The sequence below is a fragment of the Barbus barbus genome (genome assembly GCF_936440315.1).
Source record: "Barbus barbus genome assembly, chromosome: 30".
NCBI classification, from domain to species: Eukaryota; Metazoa; Chordata; class Actinopteri; order Cypriniformes; family Cyprinidae; genus Barbus; species Barbus barbus.
Window position 1 is genome coordinate 2,149,483 of NC_136758.1, and position 22,468 is coordinate 2,171,950.

The following is a 22,468-nucleotide window of genomic DNA, read 5'->3' on the forward strand; positions in this document are numbered from 1 at the left end:
TATTAAGCAAAGTGTCCTGCACAAAAAGAAAAATACACCTTGTGTAGATAAATAGTGATTTTTTTTATGATTAAAAATATGATTAAAAAAAGATATATATTTTTTTTTACCATGAAACCAACAATTTCTTTAAAATAAACACCTGCCTGAGGGGGAAATGAAGGAATTTGTTGACATATTTTTAAACATGCTTTTTAAAAGACATTAGAGTTTTGGTAACAGGACTGAGAAAAATGCCTCCATTCTCCACTTAAGAAATGTATTAAATAAAGTTACCTGAGATAGGCCAATACAGATTTTAAATAGTGTAACGTGTATTGAATATTGAAATGTGTATTACTAGATTCAGTATTTAAAAAAGCTAGAAAATAATTTTTTTAAAGAATTTTTGAAGCAAATGGCACCCATTCGGTGGAATGGCCCGTATAATAATAATAATAATAATAACAATAATAATAATGTTTTACTATTATTATTATTATTAATAGGCTAAATAAATGAGTGCATTTAAGACAGTAAAATGTTTATCATAAAATAATTCATGAATGCTTTCTTTTTAAATAACCTTTTACAGTTTTGGAAATGTTTTTGTGTAGCTACTATTCATTCTTAACAAGAAGACTTAACCTATTTTGGTGATTTTATTATACTAAGCTTTCCCCCCATAGTTAGATGCATGTTTCACTGTTAATGTTAGGTCTATTATAACATTGCATTCAGTTAGAGAGCAAAGGAATGACAACATAACCGGTGCATTGTTTGTTTTGTATTGCTTTTTACTTTCTCCTCTTGTGTTTTATTCTATTGGTGAGTAAAATAATAGAGGCGGGGCCACACATCCATGAGTTTACAAACCAAGTCTGTCCTCGCTGCAGCCTGTAGCACGATGACGAGCTGGATCAGATCCTATTAATAGTGGATGTTTTACGCACATGCGCAGTATTTGATTTTAATGCACATGGGGCTGTCATTAAAGCTAGTATTAAACGCTTCTTAAACTGTAATTACGATATATATATATATATATAGGTGTGTTTCACAGGCTTACACAAATTATAGTATACTGTGATCTTAAACCAGTAGTGCAGGCTATTGAAACTTTTTGTAGTTTTGAATGAACAAGTTTATTTTTTATTAGTTTGATTTGTTTTGGAAATTCAAATCTACTAATTACAATTTTGTTTGTTCTTTATAAAAAAATGGGTTATATTGTCTTTTTTTCCATAATAGTCTTATAGTTCTGTCAATAATTCGTTCATGAATCAAATATTATTTTTCGTTCTCACTCTCTGTGCTATAGGCCTATGTGCCAGAGTATAAAAATTATAGACCTAGTAAAATATGCGGACACCTTTTTTATACAGTATAAAAATAAAAAGAAGAAAAACAATCCTGTCAGTCGGGGTTGCGTTAGCCAGACCCGTTATCCCGGGTTATCCCGGGTTTTACAGTCAAACCTATGTCCTACAAATAAATACACACACGGTCAGGGAAAGGTAACAAAGATGACCATTTCTATTTTATTGTGTGTTATTCATATGCAAGTTAAATTCTTGGAGATAGATCTAATGGCTAAAGACATACCATCCATTCCATTCTCTCTCTCTCTTTCTCAATTCAATTCAATTCAATTCAAGTGTGTTTTATTGGTATGACAAAAACTATACATTTGTTTTGCCAAAGCAATTGCAGCTGGGATGCTTACAAATAGTGCATATATGTATTAACAGAAAGAGAAAGAATAATAATAATTGTATTAATAATAATGTATAAAAGTATTTAGCATGTAGTACAAAATGAATTACTAATGTAAGTATAAACTAGAAATAAAAATAAGGGATTAGACAGATTTACGGAGGCAAAATGTACATCTAAATAAAATAATAGAGTAATATGGTTTATTATAATGTAGATGTGCTGGAAACATCAGATCAGGGCAGATTGAGTGTTTTCTCTTCTATGGTGACAGGCAGACAAACACACAGCAGTTCTTGTGTTCTCCTAACAGATTCTCCTGGTTTGAAAGAGGTGTAAATGTTGGATGGATCTGCTGTATTTGATCAGAGAACACTGTCCGTATATCTGTGTATTTGGAGCATTCTGTTAGGAAGTGCAGTTCTGTTTCCGTCGGATTCAGATCACAGTGTGAACACAATCTCTGCTCCGGGGGCAGCCCATCTCTATCATCAGCTTGTGTCCGCTGAGTCTGGTTAATGTGCTTCTCAGCTTCTTATCTGACACTGTGCACAGATACTCTGCCATACTGTACTCTCTCTTTAGGGCCGAATAGCATTGCATTTTACTCTGTTGTTGTGTTTGGGTTTGCCAATGAGTGATGTAGGTTTTACCTTCTATGCCACTTTCAATAATTTTGTAAAATAGTCCTTGGTGCCAAATTGAGTCGAAGGCTTTTTTGAAGTCGATAAAACATGCATATATTTTACCTTTATCTTGGTTAACATGTTTTTCAATTAGAGTATGTAATGTATAGATGTGATCAGATGTACGGTAATTTGACTTCTGCTCAGTACATTGTGTGTGATGATGAAGTCTAATAGTCGAGCGTTTATTATGCTACACAATACCTTTCCCAGGTTGCTGCTCACACAGATGTCTCTGTAGTTGTTAGGATCACATGTATCTCTGTTTTTAAAGATTGGTGTTATCAAGCCTTGATTCCAGATGTCAGGGAAGTAACCTACACTCAGAACCACATTGAATAGTTTTAGAAAGGCCAATTGGAATTTACTGCTCGTGTGTTTTATCATTTCATTTAATATCCCATCAGGTCCAGATGCTTTTGTGTTGGAGGTTTTTGATTTTCTTTAAGTTCTTTATCAGTTATTGGGAAATGTAATGGGTTTTGGTTATCTTTGATTGTTAATTCTAGTTTTTCCAGTTGGTTGATTGTTTGAATTTGCTTACAGTTTGTGTTTGTTTGTACTTTATTAAACAATGTCTGGAAATGACTTTCCCATATTTCTCCATTTTGGATTGCCAATTCTTCATGATCAGTTTTTTCAGATTGTTCCAATTTTCCCAAAACTGGTTTGTGTTCACCGACTTCTCGATTATTGTCAGTTGTGTTTGGATGTATTGTGCTCTTTTGGTTCTGAGTGTATGTTTGTATTGTTTTAGTGTTTCACTGTAAAGAGGGCAGATCTCTACATTATTTGGATCTTCGTGTTTCTGATTTGACAATGTTCTCAGTTTTTTTCCCTAAAGTGTCTCCTCGTAACCTACCATTGATGATATTCAGACACAGGCTTCGACAGAACTGCAGGAGGTCTTTCCCATTCTTATTTACTATGTGATCATGGTTATTTCTGTGCATCTGGGAGAATGTGTTATTAATAACAGTCAGTTTGTTGTTGATATATTTGCTCCCTTGTGCGTCGGTGAAGTCCGGCTGGAGTCCTGTTCTTGCGTTCAGGTCCCCGCAGATGAGCATGTTTCCCTGGGCCTGGAAGGGCTTGTCTCTTCCTCTAATGTGGAGAACATGTCTTCGCTGTAGTAGGGGGACTCTGATGGCGGGATGTATATGGCACATATGAATATATCTTTTCTGGATGGGAGCAGTTCCTTGTGGATTTTAAGCCAGGTGTAGTATTTGCCTTGCTTTACTGTGTTGATGTGGTTGTGGAATTTTGATTTGTACCAGATTATTTGTCCTCCTGAGTCTCTTCCCTGACGGACTGTGTTGAGTTTTTGTGATGGTAGGATGATTTCTCTGTAGTTGGGTGGGCAGTGGGTGATGGCGTCTGCCCTGCTCCATGTCTCCTGTAGAATTATAATATCCATCTCTTTGATGCTCTTCTGGAATTCTGTGTTTGAACTCTTTAGTCCAAAGGCTGTCGAATTCAAGCCTTGAATATTCCACATTGATATTGACAGTCATTTTAAGTGTGTGTTTGTGTGTATTACTCTTGTACATTATTTGACCAGTTTGGAGCAGATGATGTTGAGCAGGTGTCTTATCTGATTGAGTTCGGCGGCTGCAGGGTTCTGTGGCTGTTGGGCTGCTGCGGCGTAGCTCTGTGATGGCGCTCCAGGGGTCGAGTCCTGTCTGGTTCTTGGAGGAGGATGGACGTTTCTTGGTGGTTGGGAGCTGCTCTTTCTGTGTAGGTTTCTGCTGTTTTCTGTTTTACCAAATACTGTGCTTTTCAGCACTCTTGCGAAGAGTTGTACTCCTTTCTTGTTGAGGTGTATGTAGTCCTACATATGATGGGGCCGAATGTCTTTATGGTAAGCCAGGTGAACGTTTGGAATGAATGCACAGGTTCTGGAAAGTTCTACATTGTTTCCATGGATCATGTGTAAAGGCACATCCCTCCGTGGCAGTAACGTGGACAGAGTTATTTTAGCTTCTGGGAAGCGTTCTGAGGCTCTGATGGCCACCTCTCTGAGCATAGGAGCCACGTTACCCTTCGCTGCTCGTAAATCATTTGTCCCTGTGTGGATTATGATGTGCTTGTAAGTTTCTTTCAGATTTTTATCAGATAAAATCTGAAGAGCCCTGCTTGTATTTGGGCACCACATTTTCTGTGCTGTCATTTTTGGAAACAAGAGTTTCTCATTTAAGTATTTTCCATTGGAGTGGATGAGAATAAGAGCTTCTGTTTGAGTGAGGTTATCTGGAGCAGTGCTGTGGATGTTGGTCTGTGGATCTGATGAAGCGTGAGGATGGTCCACTGCGGGTGATTGGTGATTGTCAGTGGGGAGACAGGTCAAGTGTTTAGCATGAGATCCTTTGGAAGTTGAAACATGAAGAAGTTTGTTCCTTCATGTTATTTATAAGTTCATCTTCATGCATTTCTGTTTTAATTTCAGCTACTTGTCTCCTGAAAGTTGATTTTAATTCCTCCAGCTCTTCTCTGGCTTGGTGAAGTTCCTTTGACATCTGTTCTTTGTTTCTCAGCAGGTATTCAGTCTCTTGTTTTAGAGTCATCATGTCCTTTGTAAGCTGCTCCAAGTCGCTGTTGTCTTTTAACTGGGACATTATTAATTCTTTTAGTTCCACCACATCTATTTCCAGGAGTGAAAATTTCTCTTTCATTTTTGACAAGGGAGACTGAATTAAGGCTGTTGTAGTTGTTTTCTTCTTTTGGATGTCTTTTACGGGAGAAGAGGTTGTATTTATATCTGTATGATCTCGTATGAGACTTGTATTAAGATGTGTCTGCTGTTTAATTTGTATAAAGTCAGCTGTAAATGCTTGGAGGGCAGGCTCCGAGCCTTGGATCATGACAATGCCGTTGTGGTATAAGTTCAGAGATAAAATTCTTGATTACTCATTTCCTTCAGCATCTTCAAATACCAGGATCTGTCTGCCTTTGCAGATGCCTCTTTTTGTGGTGAAGGTGAAGCGTTGGCAGAAAGCAGTATGCCATAAGGAGCTGTTTTCAGTGTAGAAGAGCAGGTTGGTCATAGTCAGCAAACAGTGTTTCAGGATGGTGCTTTATCTGTTTCTGCCTGTGGAGCTGTTAGAATGTTCAGAGCTCCTCGGAGGATACATGAAGGGGCGGGGCTTGCATGCTGCAGTGGCCATCGCTGCTTTTAGAATGTAAACAAATAACTGTCTCTTTGTTTGTTTTTGAGAGTTCCTCTGTGAACTATATACAAATATTGATCAAAATGTCCCCAATATTAAAATATTGATCAAAATCTGTGCATAAACAGTAAAACAAGACCAAAATGACAATCCCCATTGACACTGACGTATAAAAAACATACAAAAAAACCCTGGAGGTATATGGCAAGCCGTTTTGACTTTTATTCCTTCAAATTATATGAATTCTTGATAACAACAATTCAGTTTTTACTAGTTAAAATGCTAATTGTTGATATCAGGAATTATATTTCTACTAGCAACAATGGCTATTTTTGATATCAACAATTACATTTCCACTAGTAACAATGTTAATTGTAAAATCTGTAATTGTATTTTCACTAGTTAAATATCACCATAGGCTGCCATTCAAAATCAATTGTTGATATCAAGAATTAATTTCTTACTAGTTGAAATTCCAATTTCACATCAGAAATACAATTCTTACTAGTAAAAATGTCTATTCTTGATATCAACAATTTTATTGTCACTAGTGACCATGTTAATTGTTGATATCAAGAATTAAATTGTTGATATCAGAAATACATTTTCAGATATCAGAAATTAACATTTTAACTAGTGAAAATTTTATTGTTGATATGAAGAATTAGCAATTTAACTAATAAAAACTGAATTGTTGATATTAAGAATTCATATCATTTGAAGGAATAAAAGTCAAAACGGCTTGCCATAGAGGTATCTGTTTTTGCAAATAAACTCTTCATACCGTATTAAAGTGGTTATTGTATCCTTATAATAAGGGCATCCTGGCGATAACATATGAAATGAAAAAAAAAACAAACAAACTTTGAGGTCGCCAGTAAAGACAAAAGCATCGTGGATGAATTTAGACATTAAAGTTTTAACATTATAATGTAATGTAGGTCATGGCATATTGTGATGTAGATCAAAAAACCTTAAGTAAAGTAAAGTAAAAAGTAAAGTCGTGACGTATTGTCAAGTATGGTGACCCATACTCGAAATTGGTGCTCTGCGTTTAACCCATCCAAGTGCACACACACAGCAGTGAGTAGTGAACAAATGCACACACACACACACACACACACACACCGTGAACACACACCCGGAGCAGTGGGCAGCATTTATGCTGCGGCGCCCGGGGAGCAGTTGGGGGTTCGGTGTCTTGCTCAAGGGCACCTCAGTCGTGGTATTGAGGGTGGAGAGAGCTGGACATTCACTCCCCCCACCTACAATCCCTGCCGGCCCGAGACTCAAACCCACAACCTTTGGATTACGAGTCCAGCTCTCTAACCATTAGGCCACGACTTCCCTTAATTGCTACTTGCTACATGTACTGCGTTAGACTTCACTTAGACTAAGTCGTTTTGGATAAAAGCGTCTGCAAAATGATTACATGTAAATACAAATATTAATTTATTCAAGATCTATACGGGGAGGGGGGGTTGGTGCCCGAAGTGTGAATCTAGCTTCATAGTACTGGCTTAGTACTGCTGCTCCATAGTATAAACAGAGTATGAGCGATTGTGAATCTCGAAAGTTAAAGTGAAACTAAAAACAATCTCAGCATCCACATGTAGGCCTACATACACAACCATGGCAACGACAATCCAGAAACAAGCAAAGATGACACAAAAGCATATTCAAGCAAAAGCCAACAAGGATAAGTTGTGTGAGACAAAGCAAAATCAACGTTACTCTCCTATCAAAAAGAAACAACACAACCTCGGTGTCCAATTCGAGCCCTTCCTGCTCCTTGAGTTTCTCTCCACCGCTGGAAAGCTGCTCCGATCTATATTTACACGGTTCCTACCTCTTGCCTGATCGTAACCCTTCTTTTTAATGTTTTGTTTCTATGATATTTTCCTCTTTTTTATCTGCCATCTCTCTCTATCTATAGTTGATCTGCTAATATACGTCCTGACTCCTGTGTACTCAATCAGTACAAGACACGCCCCCTTACTGCTGATTGGCTACACGTGTTTTGGGACTCGGTCAGACACTGCGGTCAAAAGCGTTTTTCAAAATGGCTTAGTGCATGTGGCCTGGCCGCCACTACATAGGCTAATGTACATAGAGGAAACCCTGATTTATCCTCCGTATACTGATGTTGCCTTTCGTAGAGACAGTGAGGGGGACGGATCGGGTCACTATGAATCTGGGGGGGGGGTCATGTCCCCCCCGTCCCTAGTGCCATCTGCGCGCCTGCCCGCGGGAACTGATTGCGAAAGCGTGCGCACGGATGATGAATTTGTGGGTACGGATTCAAAAACAGAGGGTATGGTTTACAAAATCTGAGCGCAGAGATTGGAAATTCGTGGGTATGGTTTATTAATCCGTGAGCACGGTTTAACTGAGGTGACGGATTGCAATACCGTCGCCACGGATTGTTTTTTTTTCTCCTACAGGTGACGTGCCGGGCTCCGTTTTTTGTGCGTAAACATGCGCTAAAGGCGGAGCTCAAATTAATAGAAGTCCAACTGTTTAAAACGCGTCTGTCCCGCTTTAGACGCAAAAAGGCGTTTTGTGTGAATAGTCCCTTACATACTGCACTGTAGGATACATCTAAACTCAAACTGTCAAGTTCAGTCATTTATGGCCAAACAATCATATAATGTTATAGTTTCATAAAGCCATGAAACACTGATGTTCACTGGTTTGCTATAGGGCCTGCTGTATAGCCGATGTATTGCGCCCTATGACAAATTATTATTTAATTAATTTTCCTTTTTTTCTATTTAGTGTGTCAAACTTGTAATTCAACTTTCTGGTTGCTGGAATAAAAACGCTGTTGAAACTAATGAATATAGCTACAATGTTAAGTTTAACCTCCATTTAACCCGAACTGCAAACCTGCTTTCCACATAGATGGATAATGTGTCATATGTTGAAATTTTATTCACTCTCCCATTTCTATGAACAAAACCCCTGACTGAAGTAAAAATTCTAAGTTTTCTAAGTAAAACAAAAAACAGTAAAAATAAAGGACTGCACAGTCTATGTGTGTTGACATATTCTGGGAAAAGATGAGTTTTTGGTGTAATCTAGGCCATCTGATTAATGTAACTTAAATGAAAGGCAGACAGTTTTTCTGTGTTCCTATGGTAATGCAGAAATGCGCTCCGCGCGCTTTTACGCACCTGGTTTCCAAACACGCCGATGGCGCAGGCGGTGGACACTTCATCAGATCCGAACCACACGGACGCCACCTGAGACGGCATTCCCAAAATGAACACCTGCGCAAAGGAGCAGGCGAACTGTCCGAGCATAGTGACCCAGAAGAGGCTGGGCTGAACGCTGGCCACTTTGATCCACGTTCCCACGCAGTTGATCGAGGCTGCGAACAGAGCGATCACCCGCAGCCCCTTCCTCTCCAACAGCCATGCCACTGGAAATATGAAGGGGATGTAAGTCAGCATGTAGATCATTGACAGCCAGTCGATGGCGAACGAAGAGACGCTGTAGAATTTCATGAAGATGTTGTTGATGATTCCGTACTGGATCCACTGGAACGCGTTGCACAGCGAATAAGAGCTAAAGAGACACAGAATGAGCCATCGCCTCCGGTATAAACGAGTGTTCGTGTCTCTGCATTCGGAGATTTCAACGTGATCAAAGTTTCCATCTCTGTTTTTTGTCTGTTCTGTCTGAAGAACGTCTTTTCCAAAGTGGTTGTCGCTATTTTCGCACATTTTGCGCTGCGAGTTCTTCAGTCAATCCTGCTTCATGAATCCAGAATCGCGTCCTTCTGTTGTAATGAAGGAAATATTCCAGACGCAGAAGAAGTTCCTAAGAGCGCCCAAGTCTTTAAATACCCGGACTGACTCCGTTTCCAGCGAGAATAAAAGTTCAGAGCAAAGGTGAAGACAGAATCACACAACCCTCCAGGAACCAACTCAATCACTTCTATCACTGATTCATGCGCGTGAGCTTTAGACTGCACATCATCATCATCATCATCATCACACGAGAGAGAAACTCTAGCACGTGATCTGCTGTCAATCATTAGCTCCTGCTCAACCCAACATATTAATATAGAAGAGCTGTTATTTATTAAATATAGAGTATTAGGCTGTAGGGGAGAGTGGGGACAGTTGCAACATGGCTTATTTCTTCAATCAGGAATGAACTACAGTGATGATATTCATACTGCACTTGCTAAATCACATGCTAAACCTCTGGAAATAATTTTCATGGTAAAAAAAGTATTTTTTTTAATTACCAGATTTGTTTTTGTTATACTAAGTTGTTTGAGTGAAGCATTGTAAAAACATGATTTATATCTGTGTTTTCTTAGCTTCTAATAGGCATAGCTAGCATGTGTCAAAGATATTGTGTCAAGCTATTATACCAAGTTTTATCACGGCTGTCAAGGGTGGGGACCGTCCCAACATGCTGTCTCTTACCACAACATTGATACACTTGGTTAACTGCTAGTTGGTCAAACTAGTTCTTAAGACAGTGACTAAGTTCATGCAACTGGCCTTAGTTCAGTAACCTTTCACAGATGTTAACAGAAGCAGGCTATTATTATGTTTTAGTGTCTTGATTCTGATTAAATTAATATTTTGTAGTTCAAATGTATTGTAATAATTAACCAAGGCAAGGTTGTTACATTTACTATTCTTAGTTTTTATACAGCCAATTTAACTTATTAAAGACCATGTCTATGCACAAATAAAATAAAGAAACTGCAAAATGATATTTAAGAATGGTTTTAATTACATTTTAATGAATGTTGCAACTGCCCCTGTGGACTGTTGCAACCGTCCCCTCTTGTGGGGTCAGTTGCAACATTTGACTTTGTCTATTCAAGTATAAATTGTGTGTATATTATCATATGTGCACGTGTTAAAGCAATGTGGGTGAGTAGCCGACTGACGTTGCTTTATTGTATTAACATTCTGCCTTTCTAATGCAAACAGTCTCTGAAAAACTAAAAGAAATGCAAAAATGTATTGTAACCGTCCCCACTCTCCCCTACTGTATAGTATAAAGTTGTGGTATTATCCATTGGGCGAATACTTGGGGCCCCGGAGCCCTCTGCTGGTCACAAACATAAATGTTAAAGTTGCAGCAATGATCAGTGATAGGCAAATGATGTCAGAACTTGAATTTGTATTTATTGATTTATTTACAATGGAAAGATCCTTTTATGTGCATGATCTGGTATGATGTCTAAGCAATGTCAACTATATGCCATCATGCAACCATGTTACAGAGAAGGTTATAAACAGTTAAAATGTTCTTTGTTAACAATATTTATTTATTTGTACAAAGCAGGTGTTACATGTTGTTCTGTTTTAGTTGTTTTGCCATGTCTTCCGTTGACCTAGTTTTCCTGATTAGTTCATTAGCTCCTCACCTGTTTCTGTTTCCCAATGATTAAGTTTAGTATTTAAAGCCTGTGTTCTCCCATGTTCCTTTGTCTGCTATTATTTTGGATTTATGTTTGGTTGTGCCCTTCTCAGTCTGTGAATGATTAAAATAACTCCTTTTGTACTCCTTCGTCGTGCTCTTTGCTTTACACACCAGACACCCATAACAGCAGGCCTATTGCACATTCATGTTTATTAAATAAATCATCTTTTTTTGTTGTTTGGTGTGTCTGGTGCTGATAAATATGGAAGCATATGTGTTGCTAAATTCAATTTGCAATGTAATATACAAAATGGCCATGCAATATGTAAAAATGGCAATGTATTTCTGTATTTAAAATTACATTTTCTCATTCATATGTGTCACGGAACACTTAGAGCACCGTGGAAAGATGAAGTCTGGGTCCAAGTGCAGGTAAGAATCTCTTTAATACGAAACAAAAAGGCCAACGAGGCAAACCAAAACAGATTCAGGAACGGGATACATAAAACGGCAAAACAGTGCATGTATCCCCAGAGAGGAACAAACACTAACACAATTAATTACAACTAATACAAATAATTCAACCAGGCAGAGTGGTGAGAGAGAGGAGAACATAGTCTGTGGCAATGGGGAACAGCTGAGGGTGTAATAAGTGTGTCAGGTGAATGGAATTTGGAGAATTGAGTCCGAGAAGATGGGCGATGGCGACCTCTTGTGGTGAGAGGGAGAAGTGCAGGACCCGGACTCATCATGACGCATACAACATTTAGTGCAAAATGAAAATTCATTTATATAATTTAAATTTGCCATTTTCTACACTAGTTTTAATATGCAATTTAAAAAAAATATTTTAAAGCTTCATAAGTTGCAAAATTAAGATGGATATGTATTACCCAAATTGATTAGATATGTTTAACATGTCCAAGCAAAAACTGTAGCAAAATTATAATTTAAATGCTATTTTTCCTAAATGCATTTAGACTTAGGGGTAGGACACTTGGGATTGCATTTTCATCGTGAGACCGCAGGATAATTGTAGCAAAATGCAATGAGAGTTTCAAAATGTGTTCTGAGACAAAGGTGCAGCAAAAGGGTAGCAAAATGGTGATTTAAATGTCTTTTATTTTTCTTAAATGCATTGACACTTACATATATGACGTTTTAATTGCATTTTCAGTAAATACCCCGCAATGAATATAGTTTAAGTCATTGTGGATTTGAAAATGCATTCCGAGCCGAACACGCCCCCTAGCTGTCAATCATTACATCAGCAGCAGGATAGGTCAATATTCACCATTAACCAAACGCTTTTCACCTGCCTGAACATCTCTCACTGTTTACACTCGGATTGATGCACATTAGCAAACAGACAGTGCTACTCTACACGTATTTACTACCTTACCTTATATTTTATTACTCTTTTATTTTTAATCCGTAACATAGCGCGTGTTCCGTGGCACCTGAACAGGGACATGCAGAGCTCCTCAGGGGCAGGGGCTTTGGGGGCTCGAGCACCTGCCCTTTTTTCAAAATGATTCAAAAGTGCCCCTCTCAGACAAATAACAATGATTTTGTGGTCAATAAAACAAAATGCATTTGAATTCTGCTACAATTATCCTGCAGTCTCACGATGAAAATGCAATCCCAAGTGTCCTACCCCAAAGTCTAAATGCATTTAGGAAAAATAGCATTTAAATGATAATTTCGCTACAATTTTTGCTTGGACATGTTAAACATATCTAATCAATTTGGGTAATACATTTGCATTTTGCAACTTATGAAGCTTTAAAATATGTTTTTAATTTGCATATTAAAACTAGTGTAGAAAATGACAAATTTAAATGATATAATTGAATTTTCATTTTGCACTAAATGTTGCACATATGAATGGGAAAATGTACATTTAAATACAGAAATACATTGCCATTTTTACATATTGCATGGCCATTTTGCATATTACATTGCAAATTGAATTTAGCAACACATATGCTTCCATAGATAAAATGCTAATAAAGACGAGCTGTAGGTCCTGCACTCACTGAAAACAACTGGAAAACACAGATCCACTCGAACATAATTTATCATCTACACAACAAAATTGTGTTTCTCTTGTGATTTTGTTGCTTTTAATTAATGTAATTCTCTAAAATGTGCAGTCTACTAGATTACTTTATGTAGGGCAAATGTGAACCAGATCAAGTATTGTAGTTTCCACAGGACTTAATGAGGAAAGTGAAAATGTTGAAATATGGTTTTGAGCAAGTTAAGAAAAAAGGGAGACTTGGTAGTATTTAGTATTCAAATATATTGGGATTTAGAGCCCTGTATGAGGAATAAAGATTTTACTTTGGCTGAGATGTCTTTGATGCTTTTCTCAAGGAGCATTTAATAATTAATGAAAATTATTTACCGTGCTAACAGCCTGTGCATTATTATTTTCTAATAATTTACTGGCTATTATAATCTTAAAAATTCTAACATTGGCATCCTTTTTCAGAACATATTTTACTCAAAATATTCACAAACGTCTAACCTTTAAGAAATATTATACTGGCAAACTTAATTAACCTGCTTTAAAATTTCCAATGTGGGACTACAGTTTTTTTTTTTTTTTATGATCGCTAAAACAATTTTTTCAATACTTTTAACAATTTTCCTAAACTCTTAAAACAGTTAGCACAACATCTGTGTGTAGGCTATACAATTAACATTTCTTGTTGCTTTGACACAAAATTGCATACGGTTAACAAATTTAAAATGCTTGAACTTCTTTTATACTCAAGTTCAACCAAGACCAAAACAATGTAATTGTTATGGGAGGAAGAGAGGAAACGTGCAGATCCATCTGCAGAGCTTTATTAATTAGCATGGTCAAAACAGGCGTGGTCAGTTCACAGCAAACAGACACAGAAGAGGTCAGACAAAAGCAATCCTAGAGCAAGCGGAGGTCTTCGATCAGCGAACAATATCCAACAGGGCAAGGCAAAGAGAGATAATCCAGGTACATAGCAATAGTCCAGGCAGGGGCAAACAGAGCCCAAAACGGCAAGGCAAAGGGTAAATCCAAGATACACAAGCTGGAAGCAAAACATGGGAAAATAACAGGCATGACTATGAATGGCTCTGTAAAGTGGCTATCGACTATCCCAATGATAAAGGCTGAACAATACTCAGCGATCTGAACAAGAGCTGAGTGGGTGTTATATAGTGTGTGTAATAGCTCTTAGGTGAGCATGTGATTGGTGACAGCTGTGTGTGATCAGTGCAATGGATGATGGGAAATGCAGTCCAGGGTGATGTTTTACAGTCTGTGTGGTGTGAGAGTCAATATGATGGAGAGGTGACCTCTTATGGCAGTCGGACGGAAGGCCACGAGCCGAATTCGTCATAGTAATTTCACACTGTATGTCAGAACAGATAACATCATGTTCTAAACCTAACTTATAGGCTAAAGTCAAAGTGAACAGCTGTATATATATTGTGAACTGAAGCACAAATATGTCCCCTGTATTTTATTCCATTGCTTATGAGAAACAACTGATTGAAGTTATGCAAATACTGTATATAAATTACAAGTAATAATAATAATAATAAATTAAGCTCTTGTTCTGTCCAGGCTGCACTATTGCAATGCTCTCTTGGCAGGTCTTCCAGCAATTAATCCAAAATACCGCTGCAAGATTAATCTTTAATGAGCCGAAAAGAACGCACGTCACACCTCTGTTCATCAATTTGCACTGGCTACCAATAGCTGCTCGCATAAAATTCAAGGCATTAATGTTTGCCTACAGAACCACCTCTGGCTCTGCTCCCCTTTACCTAAATTCATTACTTCAGACTTATGTGCCTCTGGAAGCTTGCGTTCTGCAAGTGAACTGCGCTTTATTGTTCATCCCAAAGAGGCACAAAATCACTTTCACAGACTTTTAAATGAACTGTTCCTTCCTGGTGGAATGACCTGCCCAGCTCAATCCGAGCAGCTGTGTCCTTACCCATCTTCAAGAATCAGCTAAAAACACATCTCTTCCATCTTGATTTGACCCTCTAACTCTAGCACTCTCTATTCTAATTCTATTTCATCTGTCTCTCTTCTTTGTAGCTATTCTTTGTATCTATTTGACCCTCTAACACTAGCTTTCTTTCTTTTTCTATTCTATCTACTAGTTTTCTTAAAAAAAAAACATTTTTTTCTATTCTACTTGTTTTCTTTCATTAAAAAATAAAATAATAAAAATAACCTTGCTATGTGTACTTATTTGTAAGTCGCCTTGGATAAAACCGTCTACTAAATGTAAATGTAAATTACAGCAGATATTTTTTACCTTTATTTATATAGCGCTTTTAACAATACAGATTGTGTCAAAGCACTTAACAGTATCAAATTGGAGGATAGAGTGTCAGTAATGTATAATAATAATATTAAACACTCAATTGTCAGTTAAAGGCATTTCATTATTGAATTCAGAGATGTCATTGTCTAGCTCAGTTTAGTTTAAATAGTATCTGCAAAATCAAATTGATGATAATCACTAGAAATTCATGAGTTCACACTTACATATATTTAGCACGAGTTACGTAATGCGTATTTGGCGAGTATGGTAATACGTAGTTGGCGTGCTGTCCTGGGGAAGGGCTCTGAGCTCGGGAATGGCCCGAACGCAGAGTATCCCCCCATAGTATCATGATGAGAACTTAGTGATATTGGTGGAGAAGGGGTGGTGGAGGGATGCTGATAGACCGTCAAATGAGCAGAGGTATGTCAGCTGTATTTATATCCGTGAGTTGATTGACTTGATTACGTGCCACTTGTGTTTAATTAGGTTTAATAAGTTTAATAAGGTTTAATAAGTATCTGACGTGCTCCTCCCGAACTTTGTTAATAAAACATCATTTCACGAGTTCACACTTACATCTATTTAGCACGAGTTACGTAATGCGTATTTGGCGAGTATGGTAATACGGCAAGTATGGCGTGCTGGGCTCTGAGCTCGGGAATGGCCCGAACCCAGAGTATCCCCCAAAAAAGCAATGGGTGTAGGACAGCCGCCAGACTGAGATCCCCCCCAAAATACGCACTAGAGATCTGGCAGGAGCTAGTTACGAGGAGTGGCCTGTATTGCAGGGTCAGGGGAGCCTATGAGGTCTGAGGGAGCGTATTGGCATGCATGGTTAGGCCCCACCGGTCGCTGGTGTGAACTGCGTGGTTTAGGGCGACCGGTCGGGGAGGGCTCGAACCGAAGCTCAACGGTGTGCTCATCACGTTGGGACAGGTGAGCCCTGCCCGCCGATGGAGGAGCAGCGTGGTTAAGGCCCTGACCAGGAGGACCCGAGTTGCCTGCAATGGTATAGTTCACGGAGTCGGCGTACGGGTTCTACTGGCCGTCAGCCCCTGCTAATCAGAGGACAGAGGGCGGTTGTCTGGCTGAGGGGGCCCATGAAGCCTCTGGCTTGAGCTCAATACTCCAACGTTGGACAAGTGGGTCCCATCGGCTTGGCAGATAAAAAGAGTTTTGGACGCCCGGCAAGGACGCTCTCGCGACATCCGACGTGAGATTTATTTATTTATTTATTTCAGGTTTATTTAACAGGGACAATGCACACTAATAATACATAATTAAATGTACAGTGTGCCAGAATTAGCCAGAAGGCTATTTTACATCTGCTGTCCCTGGACAGATCTTAAAGTCACACCTACAAAAGGATTAAAATATTACATACATATTAATATCAATACAATAAACACATAATAAAAAAACAAAAAAACAATTGATCAATAACAACAACACCAACACACACACACACACAAGCCAAACTGCCAGTCCATCTAACAAACATTTTTTTGGACACATGCACAAAAAAACAATATAACTGAGAAAATAACCAACAACAGAGGTTTCACCAATCTAAACACAAGAGAAAACAATAAGCCAGAAGCACAAACAAACAAACAAGCAGGACAGAGAAGACAAGGTTGCAGCAATATTTCATGTCAAATGTAATGTTGACAGTCCTGACGACCTGTTAGCCACTTCTTTAAGTTAAGTTTAAAAGAAGCATAAGTTTTGAAATTACCTAATGTGAATTGGGATGAGATTCCATTCACGAGCAGCCCTGATTGAGAAAGCTGTTTGACCAAGTGCACTCTTCCTAAACGGGACAATGCAGTCACCTCTTGCTGCACTCCTTGTAGATCTGCAAGCATTTGGTACTGTGCTTACAAACTGGCGCAATATGGGAGGAGCCAGTCCATGCAGAATTTTGTACATAAGACAGAGATCTGCATATATAATCAAGTTTTCGAAATTTAATAAATTATATTTTTTTAAAACATGACAATGATGATAATATATGGATTTCCTATCAAGTACTTTAAGAGTTTTTTTTATATAAGGAGAGTAGTGGTTTGAGAGAGGTGTTACTAGCATGTGACCAGGTTGTCAAACAATAGGTGATATGAGATAGAATCATTGAGTGCATGAACATCATAGCGGCCCTTTTTGACATGCAGCCACGGACATATCTAAAATTTGCCAGGTATATACTTAATGTGATTACAAACCTTCTTAATGTGTAATTTAAAAGTAAGATTATTATCTATGCATACTCCAAGATATTTAAAATCTGAGACGACTTGCAGTCTTTTCCCTGCTACGACTACATCAGGTTCAACGCAGCGGCTTTTAGATTTACAAAAAAACATACATACAGTTTTGGATACATTCAGTTGAAGGCAATTGTGATTTAACCATTTTGTAATCTTTTGCATTGAGTTTGATAGCAGATCAGCAGCTTGAACTGCACTGTTAGCATGTACAGAAATTACTGTATCATCTGCATACATTTGGGTGTTGGCATTAGGACAAATATTTGGCAAGTCATTTACATACAAAGAAAATAAAAGTGGACCCAAAATAGAGCCCTGTGGGACACCTGCAGATAAGGAAATAACACCTTGTTGATGATTCCTAACTCTAACAAACTGAGTCCGATTTGTTAAATAAGATTCTACCCATTTAATAGTACCTTTATCAAAATTAAAAGTTTGTAACTTAGATAGAAGAACTCCATGATTAATGGTGTCAAATGCTTTTTTTAAATCTAGAAAAACAGCACCAACAACCCCTCCTCGATCCAACTGTGACTTGACTTTATCAACGAAATAGCAATTGGCTGTTTCTGTTGAATGATTAATACGGAAGCCGAATTGATATGAATGTAAAGAATAAGAACTGGTATTTAAATAATTTATCATTTGTTCTAAGACAAGTTTTTCGGCCACCTTGGAAACCACCGGCAGGATACTGATGGGCCTATAGTTGCAAATGGACAAGCGATCACCTCCTTTGAGTACAGGAAAGACTGCCGCCAACTTCCACACATTTGGGAACAACCCCTGAGCAATTGAAAGATTAACAATTTTCGTAATTGGGTATACTAATGATTCAGAGAGCTCTTTCAACATAACAGTGTTCATTCCAATGACATCTTTCGCTCTAGATGGCCTCAGAGATCTAATCACTCTCACAACATCTGCCTCAGTGATGTGTTCTATGTTGAAAGCTGGCTCTGTTTGTTCGCCTTGACAAGGAATGTTCTTATATTCAGAAGAAAAACACGATGATATTTTCTACTGAGTCAATTAAATAATTATTGAGAGCATCAGCTACTTCAGCTGGCTTATCTCTTAATTTTCCACCAACAATAAGTTCAATTGATTTGACATTATTAACATCATGTCCCATTAATTTTCTTAACTGGCTCCAAATAGTTTTAGTATTACCTCCTGCTTTTTCAATTATGGTCAAAAACAAGTTTGCTTTGGCTATCCTTATCTCTTTAACTACTCTATTCCGTAACATAGTGAAAATATGTCGATCACTGCTTGCTTTAGATTTAATGGCAGATTTTAAAGCCATATCTCGTTTTTTCATTAAATTTAAAATATTTGTGGTTATCCAAGGAATGGTGTTCTTTTTTTCCCTATGCCGTTGTCTGCATGTAAATACATCAATTGAACTCTGCATTTGTTGTGTAAATCTTTGACTGTCTTCTTCCAACGATCTTCCTAAAAGTACGTTATCCCAATTGATGTTCTGAACGGCACTTATGAACACTTATGATATTTAAAGATTCTTGTTCTTGAACAAATGGAGTGAAACGCTTGTTAGTTAGCTTCCTGGCTATTAAGATCATATTATGATCTGATAGTCCAGTCAGCATATTAAGGGATTTAACAATTCGCTTTGGTCGATTGCTAAATATTAGGTCTATTTGTGTTCTTGTAGAATTTGTTACTCTGGTAGGCCCATTTATCAACTGTGTAAGATCACAATCGTCAGTAATCTGTTTTAATGTTTTCCTTGACGCTTTGTCTTCCCAATTGATGTTGAAGTCTCCCATAATAATCACCTCCTTATTAAAATTACATTCCTTTAACATATTTTGGAAATGTTCATAAAATATATTCTTAGAAGATGGAGAGCGATATAGTGTAATAAGTGAGAAAGACATAGATGGAGATAGAGTTATGTTAAGTCCAATACACTCCAATTCATTACCTGACCACTGAACCTCGTGGCATTGAAAGTGATCTTTTACAAAGATTAAAACTCCCCCTCCTTTTGAGCCCACTCTATCTTTTCTATGCACCTTATAACCAGGAACATGTAAAGCTGATGAAGGTGAATTTTCATTAAGCCAAGTTTCCGTTAAACACAAGAAATCCAGGTTAGAATCTAATAGAAGCTGATGGATTTGATCACATTTAGATTTAAAACTTCTTATATTTAAGTGCCCTCCTAAAATACCCCTCGGCTTTAATTTGGGGTCCCAGATTATTCTTGAATGATTGACAGTCTGGAATATATTAAGTTTCCTGTTTTTGGTGATTGCAACATTTAACATTTTTGAGTGTACACTACATATTGTGTGATTGAGTGTAGTTATTGCATGTCTTACAGCCTTCTCTTTCAGAGCACACACCGTCCGATCGAGCGACGACACACCACGCTCCGCCGTCGGCGCGGATGAACCCGTCGACAGCTCTGCCATCGGTGCGGATGGATCAGATGACAATCTGTAGAGGGAGTTTTTACATGAACAACTCCCTCCTAAACTGCAGTGCCTGTCACCCTCGTCCGTCAAAATCGGCAAATAGCTAGATGTAACACCCGGCGATTCAGCAATGCAACCGCTGGACATGGTCTCCGCCGGAATCCCCACGGCGGCCAGAGCCGCGACACACCGCCGGTCCGCCGGCGCGAAGGCCGCTCCCCCCACGCCGGCCCCCGGCGAATCAACCGGCGCTCCCACGAGACAGGCCACAGGAACCCGAGCAGGCAACCCGCACCCAGCGGCACCCACGAAACAGAGATGGCGATCAAGGTTAGTTTGTTGAATCTGTTCAATCGATGATTTATTACGAAGAGTACGTACCTGTAAAACAGCTGTGTTGCGACTTATATCGACAGTATTTACTTCTCCTCTCGGGCCAGGACACGGATGAATATCTCCGGATAGTAATAAACAGATTGTGATTAGCAAAGCATTGCTTTGTTGAATCTTGATTGAAGGCTTATGTTTCTTTGTTGGATAGTACAGTTGTGGATACATGAACGTTACTACCAGCGCATGTTTCCCATAGCCGAAGTTTGTTGCGGCTTGGGTTGTTTGCTTAATGTTTGTTGATATGTTAATATCAGTGGGCTTTAATACATTTAAAATCAATCCATAAAATAACAACGCCACTGCCGCACCTGTCCTGCCTGACACACATCTCGCCATCTTGCTTTTTTCAAGCGGGTTGGCAGATCACGAGTTAGAATCTCCTCCTTGATCTCCCAAGAGAGATCCTCCAAAAATCGAGTAGTGAGATCAAGACTCACGACATCGAATGGATGAGCCTCACTTGCGGGCGGCAAGCATAAGAGCCCACCGGGAGACCAGCCTCAACGACTGACACGAGATCAAGACTACAATGTCAGACGGATAGCCTCGCCGACAGGTAGGGAGAAGAGAAAACCCGGAACTGGGAGGGCTCTCGCAGCATCCGATGGGAGATTGAGACTCACAGAGCATCGAACGGGTAAGCCTTGCCAGGTGGGGGGAAAAAGGTGTGAGGCTAGAAGAGACACTTGGATGGTGTTCGGCAGGTGGACAAGACCCGTAGCAACTGAAGGCTAGGCCTCGTCGCGCGACGGACGGAAAAGTAGGTGGGTGGCCAAGACCGATGCCGACGCTCTACAGGAGGCCAATACTCACTGAGTCTAACGGGTCGGTCTCACCGACCGTAGGATGAAGCGGTAAGTTGTCTGGCTGTGAAGCTCTCGCTGATGCCTGACGGGAGCACAATACCCACTGTGTCGGATGGGTAAGCATCTCCAGCTTGGGACTTGAAAAGATGAGGTTGTCTGGCCGGGAGGCTCTCGCCGGCGTCCGACGGGAGATCAAGACTCACTGTGTCGAACAGGTAAAGACGGAAAGGTAAAGTTTGGCCCGGACGCTTAGCCGCCATCCAACTGGTGGGCGTGCTCACCCGTTTGATGGGCCAGCGGCGCTGACGTAGGAGGAAAAGGTGAGGTTGTCTGTCCGGGAGGCTCTCGTGACATCCGACGGGAGATCAATACTTGCGAGTCGGATGGTTAAGCCTCGCCGGGTATGTGGCTTTCGACGAGGGCTTGATATTGTGGCGTGAGTGGACGGAAAATGTAAGTCTGTCTGGCTGGGAGGCTCTCGCCGACGCCTGACGGGAGCACAATACTCACTGTGTCGAACGGGTAAGCCTCGCCGAGCGTGGGACTTGAAAAGGTAAGGTTGTCTGGCCGGGATAGCTCTCACCGGCGTCCGTCAGGAGATCTGGCTCACTGAGTTGGACAAGTGAAGACAGCAAGGTAGATCTTGTGTGGTCGGGAGACTTCGCCGACATCTGTCTGGAGACTGGCACTCGCAGCATGGATGGGTAAGTCTCGCCGGCCGTAGGATGGAAAAGGTAAGTTTGTCTGGCTAGGGGGCTGTCGCCGACATCTGACGGGAGCTCAATACTCGCTGTGTCAGATGACTAGGCCTTGCTAAGTGTGAGACTTGAAAAGGCAAGGTTGTCTGGCCGAGAGGCTCTCGCCGGCGTCCGTCGGGAGATTAGGGGTGTCAACAATAATCGATTCGACGATGCATCGCTTTGCGGGGCATGAACGATTCAGCATCGATGCGGCAAAGTGCCATAATCGATTATGTCACTGTGTATTTTCTGGCGGAAAATAAAGTTGTGAAGTTTCAAATACTTCCGGTTCCGGGGGAATAACAACAACAACGAGCAAGATGGCTGAGGCGGAGGGAGATGACCGCGATAGACGGGTTATTAAAAACGCGCCCCAAAGCTTGGAAAGCGGACATCTGGGCACATTTTGGATTTTATGAAGTGAATGGGAAACTAGACAAGTCTTACGTGGTGTGTAAAATCTGCCACACTAAAATCAAGCACGTTGGCAATACAACTAACTTCACGAACCATGTTGATCGTTGGCA

The 22,468-nt window shown here is 39.6% G+C and overlaps 1 protein-coding gene across 1 annotated transcript in view; it reads right to left on the reverse strand.

The window, feature by feature from the left end:
* LOC306850105 (choline/ethanolamine transporter flvcr2a-like) overlaps positions 1-9,564 on the reverse strand; it is a 43,505-nt gene extending 33,941 nt beyond the window's left edge. The window contains exon 1 of the mRNA XM_079385548.1: positions 8,728-9,564. Coding sequence (XP_079241674.1) covers positions 8,728-9,279 — 552 coding nt within the window. The 5' untranslated portion in view covers positions 9,280-9,564. The remainder of the gene's footprint in view (positions 1-8,727) is intronic.
* Between the last annotated feature and the right edge of the window lie 12,904 nt (positions 9,565-22,468).